The sequence below is a fragment of the Marmota monax genome, unplaced genomic scaffold, assembly GCF_021218885.2.
Source record: "Marmota monax isolate L192 unplaced genomic scaffold, Marmota_monax_Labrador192_F-V1.1 WCK01_AAM20220418_F8-fsc00035, whole genome shotgun sequence".
NCBI lineage: Eukaryota > Metazoa > Chordata > Mammalia > Rodentia > Sciuridae > Marmota > Marmota monax.
The window spans coordinates 7,018,175-7,041,218 of NW_026691961.1; the positions used below are offsets into that span (position 1 = coordinate 7,018,175).

Here is a 23,044-nt window from a genome sequence, read left to right on the forward strand (position 1 = left end):
CCCAGATCTCGGCTGGTACCTGCCGGGCCAGAGGCTTCTCACAGCCCGCAGTAGTGCAGCTGTGGCTGCAGTTTCTACATGTGACCCAACTGTTTCATTTTTCTGTGAGCAAGGACTCCCATCTCTCTGTGGAACTCCACACCAGACACACAGACAGAGGCTTGGGTGAAAGAGGAGGAGGATGGAAAGACGACTGGAGAAACCCAAAGCCTGAAGTCCAAGGACATGACCATCCTCTGAACCATGGGCACCCTGCACAGCCCACCAAGGCTGTGGTCCATTATTAATAGGAAAGGTAACAGATCTTTCTGCACCACACTGACCAAGGCCAGTGTTTCTGGCAGCTAAATGCAAAGGCTGAAATTAATTCCACACAGAAGACGAACTCCAGCTGCACTTATGCTAACTATACTTTTCAAAGGGAAAGACCCGAGGGCCCAGGGAATGAGTGTACTGAGGTATTACTCCACACCAATTCAGTGGCTGTAATATTTGCTGAAGAAATAAATAGGGGGGCTGTTGGAAAGTCCAAGATGCCTTTACAAACACTTCAGTTGGATATTAACACAGACCTCAAACTTGCTTGGAAGTCAGGGTATTTGGAAAATAAGAGCAAATATTTGTAAAGATATAAGCTAGAAATTTATTAATTGCAAATTTAACTGTCACTTAGAAGTGACAGAAAAGCAAGCCATTTCTGTGTATTCGGAGAGAGAGGAGGAGCAAGCCTGAGCAAGACGAGCTGGTAGGCTGCGTTTTGCTTTCTTTTCCATTTCACTGGTTGCTGCCCCCCAATCTGACTAGGGCTTGTGCCTGCTAGCAGCCAAACACTAGCTGTCCCCGCGCAGAAGAAATGGGCGAGAACTCAGAACTGGCAACGCCCACTATCAATGCTACTTTTGTTCTGAAATTTGGTCAAGTGCTGCCACTGCTCACTTCTAGCGGGGGCTGGCACACACGTTGTCCCGGAGGACACAGAGCACAAGCCTTTCTTACAGAGTCATGCTTGCCCCAGGCAGCACACTATGCTCCTTACCAGGACCCTTCCTACTGAACGTATCTCCAGGGCTCTTCCACAACACGGGCTGGGAGAGCTCAGCAACCCCAGGATGAGGGTGAGCACCGCGTTTCCTCCGTGTTTAGGAGTACAGTTTCTAAGCCATCCCTCCAGGCGGGCTTCCAGGACCTGACATGGCTCAAGCGAGATCCTGAGGGAGCGTCCCTGAGAACATCTATGGCCAAAGTCTTCATGGAGGACCAACACTGCTTTGATACCTTTCTAGAGAAAACTGCCTCGGCCTAGCTCTGGGACTCAGAGGGTTGGATGGATGTGTCCGTGCACCGCAGACACAGTGGTCCCACAGGAAGGTCCAGGTGTGGCTGCAGGTGTGCCCTCCACCTTCTGTTTAGAATGAGGGCCGCTGTCCCAGCCGTTTCTAGAATTTTTTTTTTTTTTTGTACTGGGGATTGAACTCAGGGGTGCTTTACAACTGAGCCACATCCCAGCCAGTTTTATTATTTTAGGTTGATAAAGGGTCTCAACTAAGTTGCTCAAGGCCTCTCAATTAAGTTACTGAGACTGGCTTTGAACTCGTGATCCTCCTGCCTCTGCCTCCCAAGCCGCTAGGATTAACAGCCATGTGCTGCCGTGCCCGGCTGTTTCTAGGATGTTTAAAAAGCTTGATCTATCCCTCAGACAGTAACTCACAAGCTCTGCCAACCAGTCAGAAATTGCTATTTGGACTAAAAATCAAAAAGATCACTGGACAAGAAACTTCTCTGTGCCTTTGTTTCCTCATCCGTGAGATGGGGATAATGAGAGCTTCTCACCTTGCAGGGTTGCTGTGGACTGAATGAGCGCTATTTTACAACACATACATGAAGCAGCAGAGGTGGCTACGACTTGCAGCTATTATTTTTATTATTAGTCTTTAATCACATTCTAGTTATTCTTTCCTGTCTCGATTTTTTGCTGTTTTCACTATTGTTTATTTAGTATTTTTCTTTAAGCTGACTCATTTCCTTTCTACCTAAAATTTATTTTAAAAAGAACATCACCATGGCAAATGGGAAAACAGACTTGTGTCATAACCAGAAGGCAAATATAAAAATAAATACAACAAAAGCAAAGCAACATAAACTCAAGCCTACTCTGGCCACAAGCACTGACCCCCAGCCTGCCTGGGGACCCTAAGATGAAAGGGTCAGGGCGCAAAGCAGAGCCCATCTCCTCCAGGCACATGGATGCTGCAGTGCTGCTGCGGGGGAAGGGCCTCTCCCTGCAGGTCTGAGGGCCCCCAGAACCTTCTGTGCAGGTGCCATGTTCTAGGTCTCGCTGTCCAGCACACACATGTATTAAATGTCTGAAACATGGTTTGTGTGACCAAGGAACCGAATGCCTCGATTCAGTCTGCTTTAGTTAGTTTAGACCTCAACACTCACACATGGCCAGTGACTGTCCCCTGAGGAAGCTGCACAGCCAGGCTCTCCACACCATCCACGTCCAGTTGGGGGCTAAGCCCTTAGTCTCCTTCTAGGGAGGTCTTGTGAAATTAGGCAGTGATTTGTCATGGAAATGTAACAGGTTTATTTAGCAAATTTTTTATTATTGCTTAATCAAAAGTCCTAGGTAGACATTGCTTTTAGCGCTCTTTCTGAGGAACTAACATTTTATCACCAGCACTGGAATTATCCAAACAGCCATGTTTCCATTTTTCACACTGGCTGCCAGGAAGCTCTCAGGAAATTTAAAATTCCATAAGAACCACTGTGTTGGATCCCGTGATAAATAGACAGACTTTCCACTTGCCTTCTAAGCTCTCTTAGATATTTGTTCCTTCTCTTTTTTTCATCCTTTTATGTATGTTTTTTTTTCTAGAAATTATCTCAAATCTTTTGAAATTAAATGGCATGCATTTTTTTTTTAATCCTAAAACAAATAATTTCCAATGGTGCCAGGATTTAAAGGAGTCCTCTGCTAGCTAGTATCAGTTATATAAAAAACGCTGTGCAAAATCATCTGAAATGCTTCCAAACATGCTCCGATTTTGCTCCTGAGGCACCAAGCAGACATCGTTAGCTAAAAAGAGAACAATGTGTGCAAGAGGTGCTGTTGGGCCTGCTCCAGCCTCAGGACAGGCTCCCTGAGCCGGGGGCGTGGGCTTAAGCTGCTCTGGGTGATGAGGGAGCTGCCGAAATCTGGGCCACAGCCTGGTGTGCCAGCTGAGCCATGCCCTGGAGAGCTCTGGAAACAGTGAATCGGGGAGAGAGTGGCTTTAAGGCCACTGTGGCCACTGTGGGAACAGTCTCCCAGGCAACAGTAGATTTGCTGTGCCCATCTCACTTCCTAGCTGACTTTCAGAAGCTAAAATCTCTAGATCACTTCATGGGATGGGGACAGGGGAGGGGGGGTATAAAAGGTCAGGGAAACCTCTCAAGTGATGGCACATTTTAATTTTGCTCTAAGATAAAACTGCCTCCTTCACCAGGCAACACCTCCCAGCATTCCAATGACTGCAAAGCAGAACTTGAAGGTCACTCAAATGACCCACTTTGGGTGGGTTTTTTATTTTGTTTTTGTTTCTTTTGCTTTGGGATAAGAAGAGGATATTTGCAAGTCTGTCATATCTGGTTCTCTTTTTAAACCAGAGCTGAGAGCATGTCATCAACACTCAGGCTCTCCCAGTACATATGAAAAGTGCACTGTCGCCCAGATGAATGTGTAAACTAAAATGACTTTCTTGTGCCAGACTCCAGCTCATTGTCTCTGAGATTCTAATATGCACAAGTCATGCTTATATCTGAGACCAAACAGGGCAAACGTCTGAGAAGGCAGGAAATGAAGCACCTCTTCCTAATCTCACAGCAGTTTCACAAGATAAGTGCTGCCACTTCTACTTAGAGACAAACAAGTTTTACCTAAGGTCACAGGACTTAAGCCAGGGCTCCTATTTGCAACTTCAGGGTCCCTTTTCACCATCCTGCTTCCCTGGAGAGAGGTCAATCCCTGCTAAGAAAAATGGCAACCCCGCCCAGGTTTCTACAGAGCTCAGGGGAGTCAGAACTTCACTTCATGAAATCACTGATTTAAGAGGGGAGCGGAAGCAGGAAGTGGCTCAAGAGCGGCACTGAAACGAGCAGTTCCAGAATCAGCAGACACGAGAAGCTATTGTCAGGGTTCAGGGTAAGAAAAAAGTCTGGAAGTAGACAGGGCTCAGAGGGGCATCAGGAAATCAGAGCAAGGAGGAAAACGGGGTTCTCCTGACTGCAAAGTCACCGCCAAAGCAGACAAGGGTCTGCAGACCTAGAAACCCAAGCATCTCCTAGAGAGGCCACCTCTACTGCAGGGAAGCAGAGATGTCCACAATCTGAGCTTGTCAAGTCTCCCTTGCCCCTTCTGTTGAAGACAGTGGCCTGGTTTTCCTCTGGGCCACCACCTCTCCCCTTTCTCAGACATGAGGTCAAGGTCAGTCCCAGCATCAGCCACAGTACACAAGCGAAACTGGGCCAGCCAGGAAAGTCTACCACCCAACCCCAAGGTTCAGGAATGGACCTGAGATCCCAGACAGACCAGCGAGCTGAGGCCCAGGACCCCGCCAAAGCCTGGGGCTGCTGGGAACTCCCATCAGCCGCAGAGACCCAGCCATGCTGGCTGCGCAGCAGGAAGAGGAGGCAGCAGCAGGCTCCTGACCCCAGGCCAAGCATGCCTGAGGCCCGACCTAGCCCAGGACTTGTCACCACCACACCAGCCAACAGATCCCCACGTCTGCTCAAGCAGCCTGAGCTCAGTTCAGCAGCTGTCACCCTGGGAGACTCAACTGGCACTAGGCTCTCCCCTACTCCTCCTCATGGACAAAGGGCCACACACACCTCCTCAGGGCGGCTGGAGGGCTGTGGCCTCCTTCCTACTACAGCACCCCAGCCCCAAGGGGGCTCAGCACCTGGTTAACAAACAGGGCTGGCGTTAGAACCCCGAGCTCACCTGATACACGTGGAATGCATTCGCTGCCTTGCCGCGGAGGAACACCGACGGGATCCAGACGTTGATCAGCGCCCGGTTAGATCTGACCAAGAGAAATCACACTGTCACTTACAGAAACCAACAAGTGGCCACTGTCACTTATAGAAACCAACAACTATACAGAAACCAGCACAGGAAACAATTTTCTCCTCTAAAATTCTGCACAAAAAATTCATACAACATGTATTGCTTGATAGTGAACCTAGGGACCAGTTCAAGTCCCACCCCTCATCTCCCAGGACTGTTTTCAATATATACAACCATATAAATTTATATAACATGTTTTATGTTGTAAGTTTACACATGCAGTTTATTTTTTGAAATGAGAAAGAGCTGCCCTTCCATTCCTGCCTACTGAGGGACCTTGGCCTTCAGAAGATGCCTTGGGCCTAGGATGTGTCTGATGCTCAGGCTCCACCTCTCCTTGGGGACAGCAATAGGGATGTACAGGAAGCCATGCAGAAGGACACCAACAGCTTTAGAGCACCCTGTGGAGCCACACTGTCTCTTCACTGCACTGACTTCAAACTCTCACCCCCATTTCATGTGAGACTCCACAAAAGAGCTCAGGAGACCAACACTCTGAGTGACTGCTGTTTGGGGCAGGAGGTGGGAAGGATACCAGAAAGTAACAAGTGGGAAAACCAGGATGCCAGGCACAAGTACTCTTTCGACTTTTCCAAAAACACTGTCTGTGGGTCTAATGAAGCAAGATTGATATTCAAATACATGGCCGTGGCCACGGCTGTAGCTCACCACAGTGTTGTTCAAGTGTTCTGTTTCCTCACTGACCTCCTGTCTGGTTGTCTTATCTATCAGTAAAAGTGGGGTCCTGAAGTCTCCAACTCTTATAATAGAAGTACCCGTTACTGCCTTCATTTCTATTTTTACATCAAATGTTTTGGGGCTCTGATGTTAGGTGCATACGTGCTTAATGTTGTTACATAGAAATTATTTAATTAGCATTGGTGTGTCACCAAGTGCTACTAGATCTAAGGAGAGTGAATGCCAGGGGGTGTGCTGCCATCTGGGCCAGGCTATGGGGACAGAGTCTGGCAAGCTGAGGAGAGGTTGCAGCTGGAAGGCTGCTTCTGGCAGGGGAGTTAACGTCTGCGAAGACCGGATCAGGAGAGTTTGAACCCCAGCTCAAGCCTGTCATCTGTGAGACGACACCCCTCTGAGAGGTGTGGTGGGACAGTTAGAGCAGCACCTGCACAAAGGAAAAGCTGGCATGCGTGGGCTAAGTGAAGAAGACAGCAGTCCTGGTGGTGGGGAGACCGGTGGCTACAGGAGAGGAACCATCTGGTGTGCAGGGAGGGGAGAGGGCAGGGCTGGAGATGGAGTTAGAGGTCTGCGAGTGCCTTGTTTATGGGACACATGAAGGACTTTTGCCCACAGCAAGTGTTCGGTAGACGTAGTTCCCCAGGCCCTCCCCATCACCAATGACTGGTCTCTGGGAACACCCTCCCACCTTCTGCTCCTCCCAGTTTCTCCCACCATAGTTGTCTCCTCCAGTAGCCATTCTAGTAGCCTCTTCCTGCTGACTGCCACCCACAGGCCAATGGGAAGCAACTCAACCTGGACTTCCATCCTTCACCTCCTCTCCCTGCCCACCCAGATATTACCCCCCTCCCATGGTGGGCCCCCCAGCAATAAGGAACCCCTTGGTGCCCTGGATTTTCTATAATCTCATTCAAATGGCTACCAGAACCCTGCAAGGATGGTATCAGGAGCTTCACCTCAAGTCCCAGAGAGATTCAGTGACTGAGGTTTCAAAGCAGGTCGCCTGGCTCCGAAAAATGTTCTTTCTGATGCCCTGCCCTGCGCTCCCCCTTCAGAAGTGACTTTTCCTGTTTGACCCTTTCTGAGAAGAAAGCTACATTTTCTATTTTCCTTGTCTTTTTGTTTGGAGACAGGGTCCTGCTATGCTGCCCAGGCTGCCTCCACCTCCTGGGCTTGAGTTAGGGGAGGTTGAACCTTCCTCAACAGGCCACATCTGAAGGACAGGGAAGAAGATTCTGCCTGGCCCTTAACCCAGGACTCAGACCACATCCCAAACCCAAGGAAACCTGAATAGAAATCATCTCAAGACCAATGGTTTCTCTAGGGTATCAAGAGGCAAATGGAATCAGAGCTGTGCACAGATCATGGGAGGCTCATGACCCAGGAGATGCAGATACCAATACCTACAAGGGGCTGCTGGGTGAACCGACAGAGAGCGAGGGGTACAGCCGACTCAGCGCACTGCCCTGTGTAAAGGGGACAGCTGCTCCCTGCCCTGGGGACTGTGGCCACAGGCACAGGAATCTAACTTTCAAATGAAATTTTTAAAATTCAAAATTTTATGTGACACCTTCCAAATCTGAAATGTCAGCCAGGGAAAAAGATTTTCAAAAACCCAAGGGGAAGATAAAAAACACCAGAAGGCCCGGGCTGCGGGAGAAGCACCCTCCATGACAACCGAATCAACCTGATGTGGGCTTAATGGTGATTTCTGTTTCCCCGGGGGTTCTTCTGGGACCTGAGCCAGCAACAGAGTCCTGTCTCTAAAGTACCCCTCGTGAGCACATGCCATGGACTTACATTTCAAAATCCGACAAACTCTGGTCTTCGGATGTTTGACTCAAATCTCCAGGCACCTGCCACCAGGGGAGGAGAGAGGAAGAGAGAAAATGCATATGGTTACCATGGTTTGCATAATCACGGACAATTTCTGCCTCGCAATGATTCCCGAACATTTCCTGTTCAGAATGAGGTGAAGAAGCAGTTACTAGAAAATAGTGAGAGATTTTGTGCAGGGATGGCTGGAGATAATGTTGCAGTAATAAAATATGCACCATGAGCCATCTCAATTATCTTTACAGGAAAAGGACTGCTAATCCTATTGAGATAATCACAGGCATGTAAAAGCGTGTAATTTTGGAGCTATAAAGGGCTAATTAGGATCTGAGATGCAAGATATCAGATGGTGATGGGGAAAATATCCATTGTCACCATGATGGGCATCACACAGACACACAAACACCAAAGGCCAATGTCTACCCTGAAACGGCCCTGACCTTTCCCCACAATGTATGAGAAGTTCAGGCAGCACCTGGCTTCTCCTCACTCAGAGGGGCCTTGTGAGGATGTGATGGGGTAAGAGAAACCAGGCTTCAAGGTACAATGGTCCCCACCAGGGCTGCCCAGGGATGCTGATGGAGACAAGGGTCCAGCAGGCACTCAAAAGCCTGTGGGATCCCGAGTGAGCCCCACCCTTCCAGCCTTGATTCTGTCCCAGGGAAACCAATCCTCAGGACTGTCCCAGGATTCACAATTGTTCTATAAAGCAGGTTGCAAAATGCTCAGCACCAGTAGATGCTCCATAAACAGCGATGTTATTCCAAAACCCAGGAAAGGAGCTTCCTTGAGAAACTGAATCCGCTAGGGCTCTAAGATGTGGGCCAAGGCTAAGGGGAACCCAATGGAATGGGGAAGAACATAAGGTAGTGAGGGGAAAAGAGAGACCCTTGAACTCACACCTTCACTTCTCAGGACTTCAGTTTATCCACAATCTTGCCAATTCCATAACAACCCCAGGGACGGGTGTTATCCCCCAACTTTTCGGAGGCGGCAAGAAAGGATGCGTAACTTGCCCAAGATCATATCAGGAAGCAGACAGGAACCCAGGCCTTTAAGACTTCTAAGTTTCCTCTGTCAGGAACCCTCAGCAAAGAGGAAAACCAGCTCAAAGGCAAGGCTTGAAGCCCCTCGGCCTGTGCGGAAGGCTGGACGTGAAGCAGCTCTTCTTGAAGAACTAGGTTCTGGCTTTGAGGGTGAGAGTGCAGTGGATATGGAGCCTGGGCCCAGGGTCAGACCCCTTCTTCCTGTGTGGCTAAGAGCAAATCACTTCTCTGTGTTGTTCTTTTCTCAACTGTGAGGTGGGTGTAACAGTGACATGGGGTTGTCCTGAGGATAGAGTGAGCTGTTATGTGTAAGATACCCAGAGTAGAGCCTGCCGGGAGAAAGATCTCGTATCTCTGAGCTCTGATAGCAGCACCTGTGAAGGCAGGGTCGTGTGTTCTTTACCCTTCAGCAGTGTGTTCAGACACAGAACCTGGCTGGCTAGCTCAAGGGGGCCTTCCCTCTGTACATGGCAGCCACAGGGAGAGCCACTAGGTTGAGCCCTCCACAGACATCTGTGCTGAGCCATCAGCTTGGGCTGCAGGCAGATGTCCCTGTGATGGCACTGCGAACGGACTCCTGCAAAGCAGCCAGGAGGCTCCTGCCTTGCTTCTGGTCAGAGCCCCAGTTTCCTACAGTCTTATATCCCAGGGGTCCAGGGATCTGCTGGGCTGGGCATTGGTGCCAACCCGCTACTGCAGTGACCACCACTTTCCAACAGCTGACTGCAAAGAGATGGAATATTAGGAAACATGAGGCTGCATGTACCAAGATCCAATAAAATATCCATGTCCTGTGACCCAGGAACCCACCAACAAAATTCATCTATAAGAAACCCAAAGACACCACCAAAATTTATGTCAAAGATCATCCCTCTTTACACTGCTTAAAGAACTTAAAGAAAAAGATTACAATCTAAAGATCCAACTGCAGAGAAGTGGTTCAAGAAATTATGATGTCCACATGAGATGGCCAGGTTGAAGAAATTTCAAATAGGCTTTGCATACACGTGTGAATGTGCGTGCAGACACACTGCACACACACACACATTCCTGAGGCTACAGACCTAAAAGTAATTCTGGAAAAATACTTAATAAATAGGAAAAATGGCTATTACCAATAACAGATTAGGGGTGAGATTGGGAGGAAAAAGGCCCATTTTTCATTTCCTCTTTCCGTAAGATTAAAAAAAAAGTATGGCTTAAATTACTTTAAAAAAATGTAATCATGCTTCTGAAGAATGCACTAGCTTTCTCTGTGTTATTATGAAAAGACATCTTAGATAGATCAGTAGGGGAAGCAAAAGCAGGGTGCAGATTAGGGCCAGAACGCTGCCTCGGAGGCAGACGTGGGGAAGTGAGACGATCCCACTGAACCTGTTTCTGCATCAAAAAGCTGAAGACGTGAATCCAAGAGACCAAAGAAAGGGGTGTCCAGGGGCAGGGCCTGAGAGCACAGCACTGGGAATGAGGCTACTCGCAAATACTCTGATGGCATGTGAGTTGTGAAGGAAGTTAAAGAAATTTAATACAAATGTATTAGCTTCCCCCAAAAGAGTGCTTTTGATTAATGTTTCACGAAAGAGATAAAAAACTCTAGTCTCTGTTTAATAACAAGCAGCTAGAGACTGCAAATGCCCAGTGTGTCCCCAGCTCACTTGGTGTCGACAGGGTTGGGGTGAGATGCAGCCAGATGACACAGTGGTTGCCTCTGAGAAGGAGCCAGGTGACAATGGTGGCTTTATCTAAGAAGCCAGGTGACGACAGTGGCTGTATCTGAGAGAGATGCCAGATGACAGGGGCCACATCTAGGAAAGAAGCCAGCTGCCTCTGAGAGACGAGTCTGTGATTTAGATTTGGAACTTTTCAGCATTTTCTACATCAAGGACGTGTTAGTTGAGTGGCCACAGGCAGACACACGTCCTGGAGCAAGCTCAGTGTGCGTCATGTGGTTTCTACATCTCTTTCCCACCCCAGGCATCTCACCAAGATGCAGAAGGCCAGATGGAAGGGGCTTTGCCTTGGCGTTCACTGATCAGGGATGGAAAAGGATGGAGCCAGGGTTCTGCACCCACGTGGCCTTCCAGACACCACCCTCCTCTCTCCCTTGTGCACCCACATGGAGTCCAGTGGGAGGGGCGCGCATCTGCTCCTCAGCAGGACTGTAGGTAGCGCTCGGCCATCGAACGTCTGAATCTTCCCTTGCACCTGGGGCCAGGCAGGCTCTTCTGGGCATGGTGTGTGGATTAAGGATCAGACTGGAGGAGGGACTCACAGGTTCTGGGGACACCAGTTCCCTCATGATGCACAAACACCACCTCCTTTAAGCACAGCCACAGCCCAAACACAAAGGGAACAGAGCTTGTCCCCAGGGGCCTCATTCCCAAGCACCTGAGCATAGGCATCCCACAAAGCAGAAACAAAGGGCAACCAAAGGGATGGAGGGAAGAGACAGACAGGGCGGCCATCTTATTGACAGACATCACTTTACAAGCAACAAACAGCTTCTTCCAAATGGATCAACTCAAGGTCCAGATCAGTTTCCCCTCCAGGCTGCTGGTTTCTGGAGAATCTTAGATGGCAAGTGCATAGGTCTGGGGCCAAGTCCTTTTGATTTAGACATTTTTCTGCTAATGCTGTGACCTTACTGGGAGTAGCAAGCCAGATGTTTGTGTGTCTACCCGAGTGCCCACGAGGCTGTTTAGAAGAACCCGTGAACTTGCAAGCCTCTGCGGAGCATGAGGCCAGGCTCCAGGACAGTAGCAGGGTGACAGTGGCAGACCAGGCTCAGTGAGCATCTTACAACTGTCTTCTTGCTGCCTGCCCAGAATGGCGCCAGAGCTCCCCTGGAGTCCACAGCAAACATCCAGAAAGCTTCCTCTACTTCATATGCTGGTGATAAAAGAGGGTGGGGCAGGGACTATTTTGTACAAAAAAAATCAACTTTCTATTGATATTAGCCACCAACATGCCCTATGGCCTCCTGAAGTCTGGAGGATCTTGAAGGACTCATCTCGGGGACGCGGCCTTCTCTTGGTTCACCTTCCACACAGGGCATAAAGAAATGGGCAGCTCCCCCTCTGCCTGTGGTCTGTGCAATCATGTGGCAATAGCTGGGTACAGGGAGAGCAGAGCCCAGTACTAGGGAAATAGGGCAGCAAGAGTCCTCGATCCTCCTGGAGCAGACGGCAACAGCGTTGCATGTGTGAGGACACGGAAGGGCAGAGATCTGTGAAGAATTCGCTCCTGGTGCAGGAACAGTGGTTTCCACGATCCTTCCTGACTTGGGCTTCCCTGGGCCTGAGAGGCAGGGACGGGCCATGAGGGCAGCTCTCTCATAGGCCTCGAGCTCCGACTCCCACGTCAACATGGACTCCAGCACTGGCTCAGCCTGCACCATGCTTGTCACTTCCCCAAACTTGGGCAGAGCCTAGAAGTTCTACAGCTCTATCAAAGTGGAGGATCGTCCATTGCTTAATAAATGCTTATGAAGGAGCAAGGAGGAGGAGAGAAGGGAGGGGAGGGAAGGAACATCAGCCAATCTGTCAAATCCATGGACAAAAAAAGCAAGCTCCCTCCCTTGGGTGGAATCAGGATCTGGACAGGGCTGGCAAAAGCCTTCCCTCCTCGGAGATGCACTCAACTGCAGCCCCCAGCTGAGTGCTTTCATGTCACAGCTAGTCCCAGGTCCTCTTCTCAACAGCCTGTGGGCAGAGGTGTCACCTCCACTCACAGGCAGGACAAGAGGGCTCCATGTGAATAAACAGGAGGAGGAATATTGTCAGGAACCCACCCAGTCTCCTAGCCTGCTCAGGAGCCTCAGCAATTTCAAGTGCTCAACTATCTCCAGGTGGGGGTAGGATGCATGAGGAATTCTGGTCCATAATTCCATCTACATCATATTGGACAGTCAGCAACAACGGCCGGATGAATAAGGATGCCATCTTGGACATCCAGTTCCGTGCGGCTCCAGATCACTGCACCTGGTCTACGCCATATGAAGCAGAAGAACCACTCAGCTGAGCCTAGTCAACCCACAAAATCATTTAAGAAAACTTAAAACACTTAAGCTGTTAAATTTGGGGTAGGTTTGACACACAACAAAGACAGCCCACAGAAGTTGCCCAAGGCCACTGGAGTCATGAGCAACAGAGATGGGACTCGAATGCAGGTGTGGGCCCAGAGAAGAGCACCCTACCCACCACGCCAGGCTGCCCCTTGATGCAGAGGCCTCCATCTGTGTACTTAGCCTCCACAAGGCTCGGAAGATCATAGAACCCAACTGGTATTGGTGAAGCACCTCCAACAGGGTGAAGCCCATCTGAGGGGAGCTGCCGCTCTAGAGCAGATGTCCACAGGTGAACAGTGGCTGAAAACCCTAAGTCTTTTGTTTTTGTCACTGCAGAATGGCTTTGGGTAGGTCCCAGGCATGGAGAGCAAGGCCAGACCTCTGACCAGGTCCTCTCTGACCTCTGCCCACACAGTCAATGCCTCCAGACCCTGAGCTGAGCACAGCAGTTCCCAGGGACAGGGCTACCTGGGTGTTCTGAGCTCTACTCCTGGGCACCTGCCACAGCATAGAGAAGTCACTAGGCATCAGCAAGCCCTGGTTTCTTCCCTGCTTACCACAGTCTTTGCTGCCATTTTAAAAATCAACAACACAGGTAAGAGGGCTTTGACCAACAAGGTTTGAGCACCTACTGTATACAACACCTTCACCCATTTCCTCCCTCTGACCATCGTGGAACCTGTGGCCAGTGTTACAAGTCTCTTACACTCCCTCTTGTCCTCACCCTGTCTTCCCCTCTCTTTTCGAGGCCAGTAGGTCTCATTCTTCAGTCTCAGCTGAGATGTGAATTCCTAGGAGGCCCCTTCTCTAACCACCACATCTAAACAGGTTTCCCAATGCCACCCTCTGCCACCCACAATCCTCAGCTTGTAATCACTCCATGCTGAGCTGTGCCTTGGACCCCTCTGCAGTCAGACAGCAGGCTCCCCATCCCCATGCTCACCATGCCTACCAGTTCCGTGACACCCAGCAGCTGGCCTAGCACTTGGCACGCTGTGGGTACTGACTATGACTGATTCAATGAATGAATCATCATATAAGCTCAGTTTCCACACTGAAACGTCCATCAATTTTTAAACTGCTTTGTAGCAAACTCAAAATCTTCATGCATGGTAAGAATAAGTTAGTTTGGAGATTTAAAAAAACCACACTCACAAAGAAAGAATCTTACTTCCTCTCTTCTAACAACAGGGCACTCAGATCCACCACTCAAAAGAAAGCAGGAAGGAAGACACAACAGGGCAGCAAATCTTTGTCCCCAACCATGAAATGGCCCATGACTTGTGTTTCCCAGTCACTTTCTCTCTTGTCTCTGTTGTCCAACAGCCTTCCCTAAGTCAGATAGCTCTCTACCAAAAATGGTGCCTGTTCTCCACCCCAGCACTCCTGTCTTCTCATGTTCTTTTGCAACAAGGAACAAAGTGTGGAATGGCATGGCTCTGGCCTCCAGCTGGGATGACCAGGCTTGGGCTGCTGATCTGCTCGTGAGGCTGGCCATGTGCAATCCTTGCCTCCAGGAGGCAGCTGGCCTGGGTCTGGACCACTTCCCAGGTTCCATGCTTGTCTGTTAATTTGTTTGTCACATATCTACAGTTAGAGGCATCGAATCCATGTGGTTTTAAAAACAGTCAAGGTTTTTAAACCTTGACTGGGAGTAGGCAAACGGCAAATAATACCTTAAAGAATCTTCATTTTATCCGCTGGATATCCCAGAAACCCAGACAAGCTATCAAACTTCTGTGAATTCGGTTTTGATGCATCTGTTTTTCCCAAAAGATAATGACAGTCTCAAGGATGATGTTCTGAGTGCCCATGATGGCAGCAGGCATCTGCGATTGCTCAATGAACATTCCCACTGGAGGGACAGATGAGCAGATGTCCAGACAGACAGATGGATGAAGGGATGGTTGTAAGAGGGAAGGAAAGGGAAGGGTGTGAGAAAAATATCCGAGTTACTAAGAATGGACCTGTAGTTCCTTTCCAAGTAATTAAGATGCTCAGACAACATATGTGCGAAGACAAATCTACGGGACTTTCACTGCAGCACAGTGACAGCATGGAAGCCTGGGGATAAGTAATGAAATAGCCACACAGAATACAACACCGCCAGACTGTGTGGCTACTAAAGGAACAGCACAGGTCTCCTCCGCTAACAGGTCTCCAGGATAGAACGTCAAAAGCAAGACGCAAAGCGGTGTGTCAGGAAAGCTACTATTTTCGCAGGGAAACAGGAGGTACGTCAATCTGTGTGCTGGGATGAGAGCCGTGTGTCTATGGGCACTGACCAATTTTAGAAACTGCCAATCATGGATGCCTGGGAGGGAAGGGCAGCCAGAAGTGAGGGTCAGAAGGGAGCGAAAGATTTGCTTTTTTTTTCCTATTAAACTCTGTGCCTTATAAATTTTTATCATGTGCGAGTTATTAACCTTTCAAAAAATAAATGGAACCACCATGCAAGTTTCAATGAGAAGTAAAACTTATGTCCATAATGGAAAAAACCAGAACAGTGGTCGACTCTGGGAGGGTGGCCATGGGGGAACAGTGGGAAGGGGCACAAAGGGACATCTTGGGATAAAGAAAAGCGCTACATAGACCCTGAAGTGTCTGGAGGAAGTGTACTGGTGTATGCAATTTACTTTGAAATGAATTTTTTAAAAAATGATGAAATGATAGGTGTGTGGAGGGGTACGCAGGTGAGTGGTAGGCAAACAATGGATGATGGATGGACAAAGTAAGAGGCACAGTAAATGTGACGGTGGAATCTAAGTGGCAAGTACACAGGTATTCACTAAAAAATTCTTTCACATAACTGCTTTTAAATTTTTAAATAAGATGTTGGAAAAAATAAGTTTTGCTCTACCAGGCTAGAACAACTGAATTATTTCTATTCTCTGTATAGAAAATGATATAATAGCTCTGTCTTATAAAGAGGCTATCGGAGCATAGAGCTTCAAGAGAAAAAGAATGACAGTGCACCAGGTGGTTACTGAAACTGTGTTCTTCTGGATTCTGTGGTGTATCAGCTCTTTAATCGTGATTTGCTGTGATTTCTTTCCTCATTTTGAATATTTTTTTTAAAGACTAGTTGTGACCTGGCCGTGTGGCCTTCAACTAGTGGACACTTCTCTGACTTCACTTTCCTCCTGTAAAACAGCAGCTGTGCTGGGGGCTGTGGCAGGGCTTCTGTAGGAGAGCTGCCCACCCAGCACCTGGCAGGTCTCAGCAAGCAGCAGCTCAAGGGGGTCAACGGTGGTCTGCAGCATCAAAATGCCCTGGAAACCCTGGCTGAGGGCGTGGCAGTGGGGTGATCGGCAGCCCTCACCCTGGCTGAGGGGCCGGCTGCTCCTTTGCAACACACCTGTGCGCTCCTCTTACTCACAGTCAGACTCCAGAAGCTTGCACCAAGTTCTGCTCAGGAGTCACAAACCACGCAAGTACCAGGGAGATGACTGAAGGAAAGAGCCCAGGCACACGTGATCACGTGAGTTGGCCTCGCACAACCCAGCAACACAATCAACCACACAGACCTGGCTGTGAGGCCGATTCACAAGGCAGGATGGGAGGGGAAGCAGATTTGGAGCAGGAGGGGAGAACAGGCCCTTGGTCGCTGCTCTCTCAGTGGGGAGACTCTGGAGGGACTTCAGAGGGGGAAATGCTGCAGTTCGCCCACCAACCAGGCAAGAGCCAGGCGGCAGCAGGACACCAACAGCAAAACGTCAATGCTGCACCAGCCCCTCTGCCAGCCCCTCTCAGAACAGAGTCGATGGCTCAACTGTAAGGAAAGTCTTGGGGTGAGGGATGCCTCAGTATACACAAGGCCCATAATGGTACCTGGCAACAGGAAAAAAAACTGCATGAAAGCAAGTATCTTTCTATCCTAATAGAAAGGTCTGGAAGGATGAGCACCAAACTCACTGGAATAGTTATCTTTGGGAAAGGGAACGGAATCCAGGGTGGTGGTCAAAGAGATTTTTAACTCAAAGTCTGAAGATTTACATTGAGAATGTATTGTGAGACTGTATCCACATATTATTTGTTTCTAAAACAATAAACAAACAAAAACTCCTTTTTTCAATAACAGCAGCTGCAATGGATTGAATCGTAGCTTCCAAAGATCACTTCCATATTAAGGCTCAGAACTTATAATGTGACCTTATGTGGAAAAGGGGTCTTTGCAGATTCCATTTGGCCCTATACCCAGTGACAACTATCCTTATCCAGAGGACAGGCATACAGGATGGAGGAGCAGGTCAGAAGAAGACTGTGACAGAGATTGGTGTGACATGGCCACAAGCCAGGAAATGCCTGGAGCCAAGGGGAGCTGGAAGAGGCGAGGAGGCACCTTGCCCAGAGCTTCCTCAGGGAGCGAGGCCTGCTCTGACCCCTGCCTTCAGAACTCTGGCCTCCAGAATGGGGAGGGAGCAGGGTACTGTTGTGAGACCCCACACAGGTGGTCATGTGTTAAGGAGCCCAAGGAACAAACATGACAGCTAACACTGAGTGGCCTCCTGCCCAATGCCTGACCCCATTGAAGCATTTTACCCCTGTCATCCTGAGCAGAGGCACCAGGATCATTGTCGCTCACCCAGCTCAAGGGCACAGGGTTCTAAATGGTACAGGCAGGACTGGAGCCAGGCAATGTACACTTGAGCCCACGGCAGGGCATCCCAGCGCCTCCCCAGAGCATGGCCCTGGGGCCAGATGGGCCAAGGCTGACACTAGGACTCTACTACTTTGAGCAGGGCATGTGACCTCTGTGGTGTGTCTTCCTTTTTTTCGATTATAAAGCGGGGACTAATACTTCTCCAAGAGGCTTTGTAGGGAGTCAGTGAAGGAATGAAAATTCAGAGCCAGGAGGGCTATTCCATCCCAGCACCTGGCACAGGGAGGCGAGCAAGGTGAGGGCGGGCAGTGCAGCGGCCTCTCCTGACGTGGCTGAGGCGGCAAGTGTGTTCCAGGAGGCTGCAGAGTGGGGTAGTTAAGACATTCCTCAGGGTGAACGATGACCGTAGGTATGAGTCCATTTCTAAGTTCATCCACCTGCTCCTAGCCCCTGTGCTATGGGCTTCCAGAAATGCCAGAAGGGTGGATGGGAGGCTGGATGCAAACAGTCCAAGAAATTTCTTAGCCTCAGGGGTTCCATTCTGCAGCCAAGAGATTAGACCATTCATAGCAGGAGTGAGAAAGAATGCTTGGAGCCGAAATCTCCATCCTCAGACAATCAAGGGTCATGTTCTGGAACCTACCTCCTGGACAATCTGCTCTGTGACAGCAACTCTGAAGACAGGCAGTAAGTCCAAAATGGCATCTTCCAGAAATGCTCTCATACGAAGGCCATCAGCCCCCTTCACACACACCAGGGCCTTCCACCACCAGCCAAGACATGGTGTTATCGTCATTGGGTGGCCTCCATTCACTGGCATTGACCATGCAGGAAGCCATCACCAAAACCCTCAGAGCCCTAAACCATTCCTCGTGGAGCTCAGGGAAGTAGCAGCCCTACCAGGGAGAAAGTGGCTTGTTTTCAGTCTCCTCTGTCAATAAGCAGTGACCACATTCTGCTAATCAAGGATGCCAGGCCTGGTGCAATTTAACCTTTTTCAGTATCCCATCTCCCCAAGTGCCATGTGTCTCCAATGCCCTTTGAACCCAATGACTCTTGGAGAGGATGCTTTTGGAACTGAACCAAAGCACAAGAGGGCACAGTTCTGAACCCACAACTGTCCCCATTCTACTAGGCTAATTGGCAGCAAGCAGGTCATTGTCCTGCTCTGAGCTTCCGTGTCTTCCCCAACAAGGAGGAGGGACGGGGCAAGAAAAAGGGACGGGGTCTGTCTGGCTGGCTGCTCCTCTCTTGGGCAATCATCCCTCTGAGAGATTTGACCCAAGGGTGGGCATAAAATAATGTGAACCAATCAGCATCTCCTGCCTTGCTGCCCTGCTGCCCTCCTGCTCTCCTGCCCAGGACTGCCAGTTCTAGATTGCTCAACACACTAGGTCCAGTTAGATCAGAACAGCCCTTGGGGTTTCTGCTGCCAACACTGGGTAGAGATTTAGTCTGCAAGTTTTTCTAGCAAGACCGAGGCCTGAAAATGAAAACCCCAAAGCAACCCCTCAATCCTTGCTGCCAAGGGGAGATCATGAGCTCGTCAAGGACACAGAGCACATAGGTGTTACTTTGATCCTCAGTTCAAAGCACAATACCTGAAACTCAGGGAACTCAAAGAGATCAGTAAGATGAAGCTTTTGTGGATCAGCTTTGAGTCTCCAATCGGCATCATTCCGCCTCCACCAGACCAGCAGCACTACAGTCCACTCAGTGCCTACTAAGTGCAGGCACTATGTCACTTGGCTGAGTCCTTAGAACTCCTGGGAGCCAGGTGACACCTGTGGGAGCCCTGGGCTACGCATCAGCAGTTCTGCTCTCTCCTCCTGGGGTGCAGCAAGACTACGGCCCACCCCATCAAGTCAGATGTGTCCACAGGGACTTGCTTTGCTGATGAATTAAGAGAGGAGTGATGTCTCATTTCTGGGTAGAAGCTTTGAGTCACTGTGTGCTCAGTCAAGCTCTCGTCCTTCTACTTAATACCCAGCTAAAATACAAGCAGCCGAGGCCCTGCCAATCCATGAAGGCCGAGTAGCAGGAGGGAGGGAGAAACCCCTTTCCGTTTATGAATTCTTGGGGTTGTTACTCCAGCATAACACAATCTACCCTGACTAATATGCTACAATCCACTTTATAGATGTGAACACTAAGAGAGAAATCTTGCCTGAAACCATAGAGTTACTGAGCAGAAAGGCTTGTTCAGCCCTGGAGAACTGAGAAGGCCTGGTCAGCGTTCCTCAGTTTTTCAGGAGTCAGGACCCTCCTTCGAACCAGCAGACCTGGGCTTGCCCACTCCTCTGGTGGACAGCTTCAGGAGCAGGCAGTCTCCACTAGCCAGCTCTTCCCTCCCCCACAGCTTTTCCAGTTAGGTCTGGCATTTTCTGGCAGCCACCACCAAAGGCATGAGTCCTCTCTGTGACTGATGGATAATTTCATACTCTAATTGGAAAGGATTTAAATTGAGACGTCAGGAAAATCAGGGGTGGGCAACATACTTGACACACTAGCTTCTTATTCCTGACAGCAGGAGAACAAATAAAAACAGCAATATGACCATCTTGAGTCAAGTTCAGGGCCCTCTGTTGTTACGTGGAGCTGGCAGAGAATGCCGTTTCAGGCAGCTTCACCAAGTGTTTTCTGGACATCTGCGGTGGGGACGCAATGGAGGAGAAGTGAGCACGAACATCCACCCGTTCAACAGCTGCTTACCGCCCTGGAGCAGGTACAGGGAGCCCGGCCAAGCACATGGGGACAGACAGGAGACGGCATACGACCAACTCTTTGCCAAGTGATGATGAGTGCTAGGAAGGAAATTCAGCAGGACGGAGGCCTTTTACTCAGGACCATGACAGAGTGGCACTCTATCCCGACTTGGGGTGATGTGGAGGCGTCATCTGATTTAAACCTCATACAACTCTCTTAACTGGGCCTCAGTAGTCCATTTAAAGATGGGTACACAGGACTAAAAAAGGGACTCACCAGCTCCTCACTTACTAGCCATTAGGACTTGGGGCCTTAACCATCCTACCTGCACCTTAGTGTCCTCATCTCTAGAATGGGGACAGGAGCTCGTTACCACGTTTACAGCACTTGGAACAGAATTTTGTATATGATAAGTGCTCAATCAATGCTACTTTCGTGGAAAAGCCAAAGGACAACCATGAGCTAGTAAATAGTATTGGAAGGAAGCATGCTGGAGGGGGTGGGGGGCGTGGTGGGGAGATCAAGTCTGCACAGTGATGTAGGCCTGTAATCCACCAACTTGGGAAGCCAAGGCAAGATGATCACAAGTTCAAGGCCAGCCTCAGAAACTTAGTGAGGCCCTGTCTCCAAATTAAAAAATTAAAATAAGCAAAAAAAATGACTGACAATATAGCTTAGTAGTAAAATGGCCCCCGAGTTCAACCCTCAGTGCCAAAAAAAAAAAAAAAAATCAAAATGCAGTATTTAACAGGTCCACTTGCGCTTTCTTAAATACTGAACCAGACCTTGAAGGATGGGGAAGACTGAAAGATTAAGAGGAAAATAGAAGCCAAAATATATTCATGAATTAAGAAGGAAATCTGACTTATCCCACTTATGCTAAACAAGTGTATTTTATGTGCACATACATGCATACACGCCTGTATGTTTATGTACACCCATAAAAACATACATGGAAGGATGTGTGCTAAACTTTCCACAATGGTATTTCTGTGAGAGGGACACTTGTGTTCTGTACTGTACATAAGTTGTGCATTATTTAAATTCTTTCAAAAAATGGACTTTGTTTTTTTTGCCTTTATTTATATATATATATATATATGTGTGTGTGTGTGTGTGTGTGTGTATATACATATATATGTGTGTGTGTGTGTATGTATATGTGTGTGTGTGTGTGTGTATATATATATACATATATATATATATATAATAATCTTTTGGGGGGGTACTGGGGATTGAGCCCAGAAGTGCTCTACCTCTAAGTTATAACCCCAGCCCTTTTTAATTTTTATTTGAGACAGGTCTCACTAAATTGCAGAGGTCACCCTTGAACTTGAGATTCTCTTGCCTCAGCCTTTCAAGTAGCTGGGATTATAGGTGTGTGCCACCAGGTAGAAGAAAAAAAATTTAAAGCACATCTTTCAAAAAACCAAAGTTGGGAAACCAAGTGCTGCAAATACATGTCACAGCAATGGTAAGTGCTGGGGCAGGGGGGGATTGTGGGAAAAGAGCAGATATAAGAGGCAGGAAAACGCAGATGTCAGGTCCTGCTGTGGCATCTGTCCAATTATTTTTAAAACAAAGCTAATATAATATTTTCCGTGATATCTGATTATCTTTCTACATAAAAGTTGAAATAATGCGAACACCAAGTCGTTCTCTTTTACATTCTAACTTAAAAGTTTATCAAATCTATAGAAGAGTATAAATATCTTTTTTATGCTCTTTGTAACCAAGACTTTCCATGCATAAGTATTATTAAATGTAAAGTTTTATAATTTTCTTAAGTTTAAAGAAAATGATGCCCATGCAGTGCTACATGTCTAGTCCCAATAACTAGAGAGCCTGAGGCAGGAAGATCGCAATTCAAGGCCAGCCTCACCAACTTAGTGAAGTCCTCTCTCTGGGGATGAGCGAAATGTAAAAGTACCCCTGGGTTCCATCTCCAGTACCAAAAAATAAAAATAAAAAATATTTGTACCAAGGCTCAGTGGCAGAGTGCTTGCCTAGCATGTGTGAGGCACTGGGTTCAGTCCTCAGCACCACATTAAAAACAAAACAAAAACAAAAACAAAAACAAAAAAAAAAACCAGAGGCATGCTGTCCATCAACAACTACAAAAAAAGATTTTTTTTTTTAAAGAAACAGCAATGTTTTAGAAAAAAGAAAAATATCTGCACCATATGGAGTGATTGGGGCCAACAGGTGGATGCAAGTTTATCAGGACAGGCAATAATTTCTGCTGAGGGCTTGCAACTCTTACTGGCAAAGGCAATAACATTCCTGGACCCCAGAAAAAAGGAGGGAAGAGGAGGGAGGAGGAGGAAGAAATGAAATGAGCACTTTCCCAGAAAAGAAATAAAATTCTAAGGGGGGAAGGGTCTAAGGTATTTTTAACTTTATCAGAACCCTTGGCCAAGTCAGACCTCAAAACGCCTGGCTGGGACATCAGTCACATCTGACGCTGTGGCCTCTTGCTTTGGCATGGATGAGGAAATCAGAGCAGCAGCTCTGTGGCCTCCTGGGCAAAACGGCTACAGCTCACGAACAGGCAGGATGGGCACTACCAAGGTGCCACTCACCGCTCGGGAAGAGGTCATCTCCAGAAGAACAGGTCAGGGAGTCAATAGTGGGATTTATGCCACTAAATCAGGGATCTCCTTATCCCTTACCCTTCTGCTCCCATGTGCTCACATACTCTGCTCACCCCTAAGAAAAGAGAAAGCAACGTATCTAGGCACAATCTGCTCTGGACCCAAAAGAATTGCTGCCCAGGGACTTCAACTCCATAAAAACACTCAGAAAGGCAACCTTGACTTTTACTAGAAGACTCTACACATTCACTGCAAGGAGAGAAGCAAGCCTCCCACAATCAACCTTGAGATGCCCTTGAAGCTGCTCACTCCCAGCTCAGCGAGGCTAATGAAGGAAGGTTCTGGAGAGAAGGAAGTCGAGATGGGCTTTTATTTTTCAAGAAAGATTTC

The 23,044-nt window shown here is 48.4% G+C and overlaps 1 protein-coding gene across 4 annotated transcripts in view; it reads right to left on the reverse strand.

The window, feature by feature from the left end:
- Positions 1-23,044, reverse strand: part of Snx29 (sorting nexin 29) — a 389,328-nt gene that overhangs the window by 91,723 nt on the left and 274,561 nt on the right. For all 4 annotated transcript variants that reach the window (XM_058578345.1, XM_046440643.2, XM_046440634.2 and 1 more), the window contains 2 exons: positions 7,604-7,659; positions 4,982-5,063 (listed from right to left, as the gene is read on the reverse strand). In XM_058578345.1, the coding sequence (XP_058434328.1) occupies positions 4,982-5,063; positions 7,604-7,659 (138 nt within the window). The remainder of the gene's footprint in view (positions 1-4,981; positions 5,064-7,603; positions 7,660-23,044) is intronic.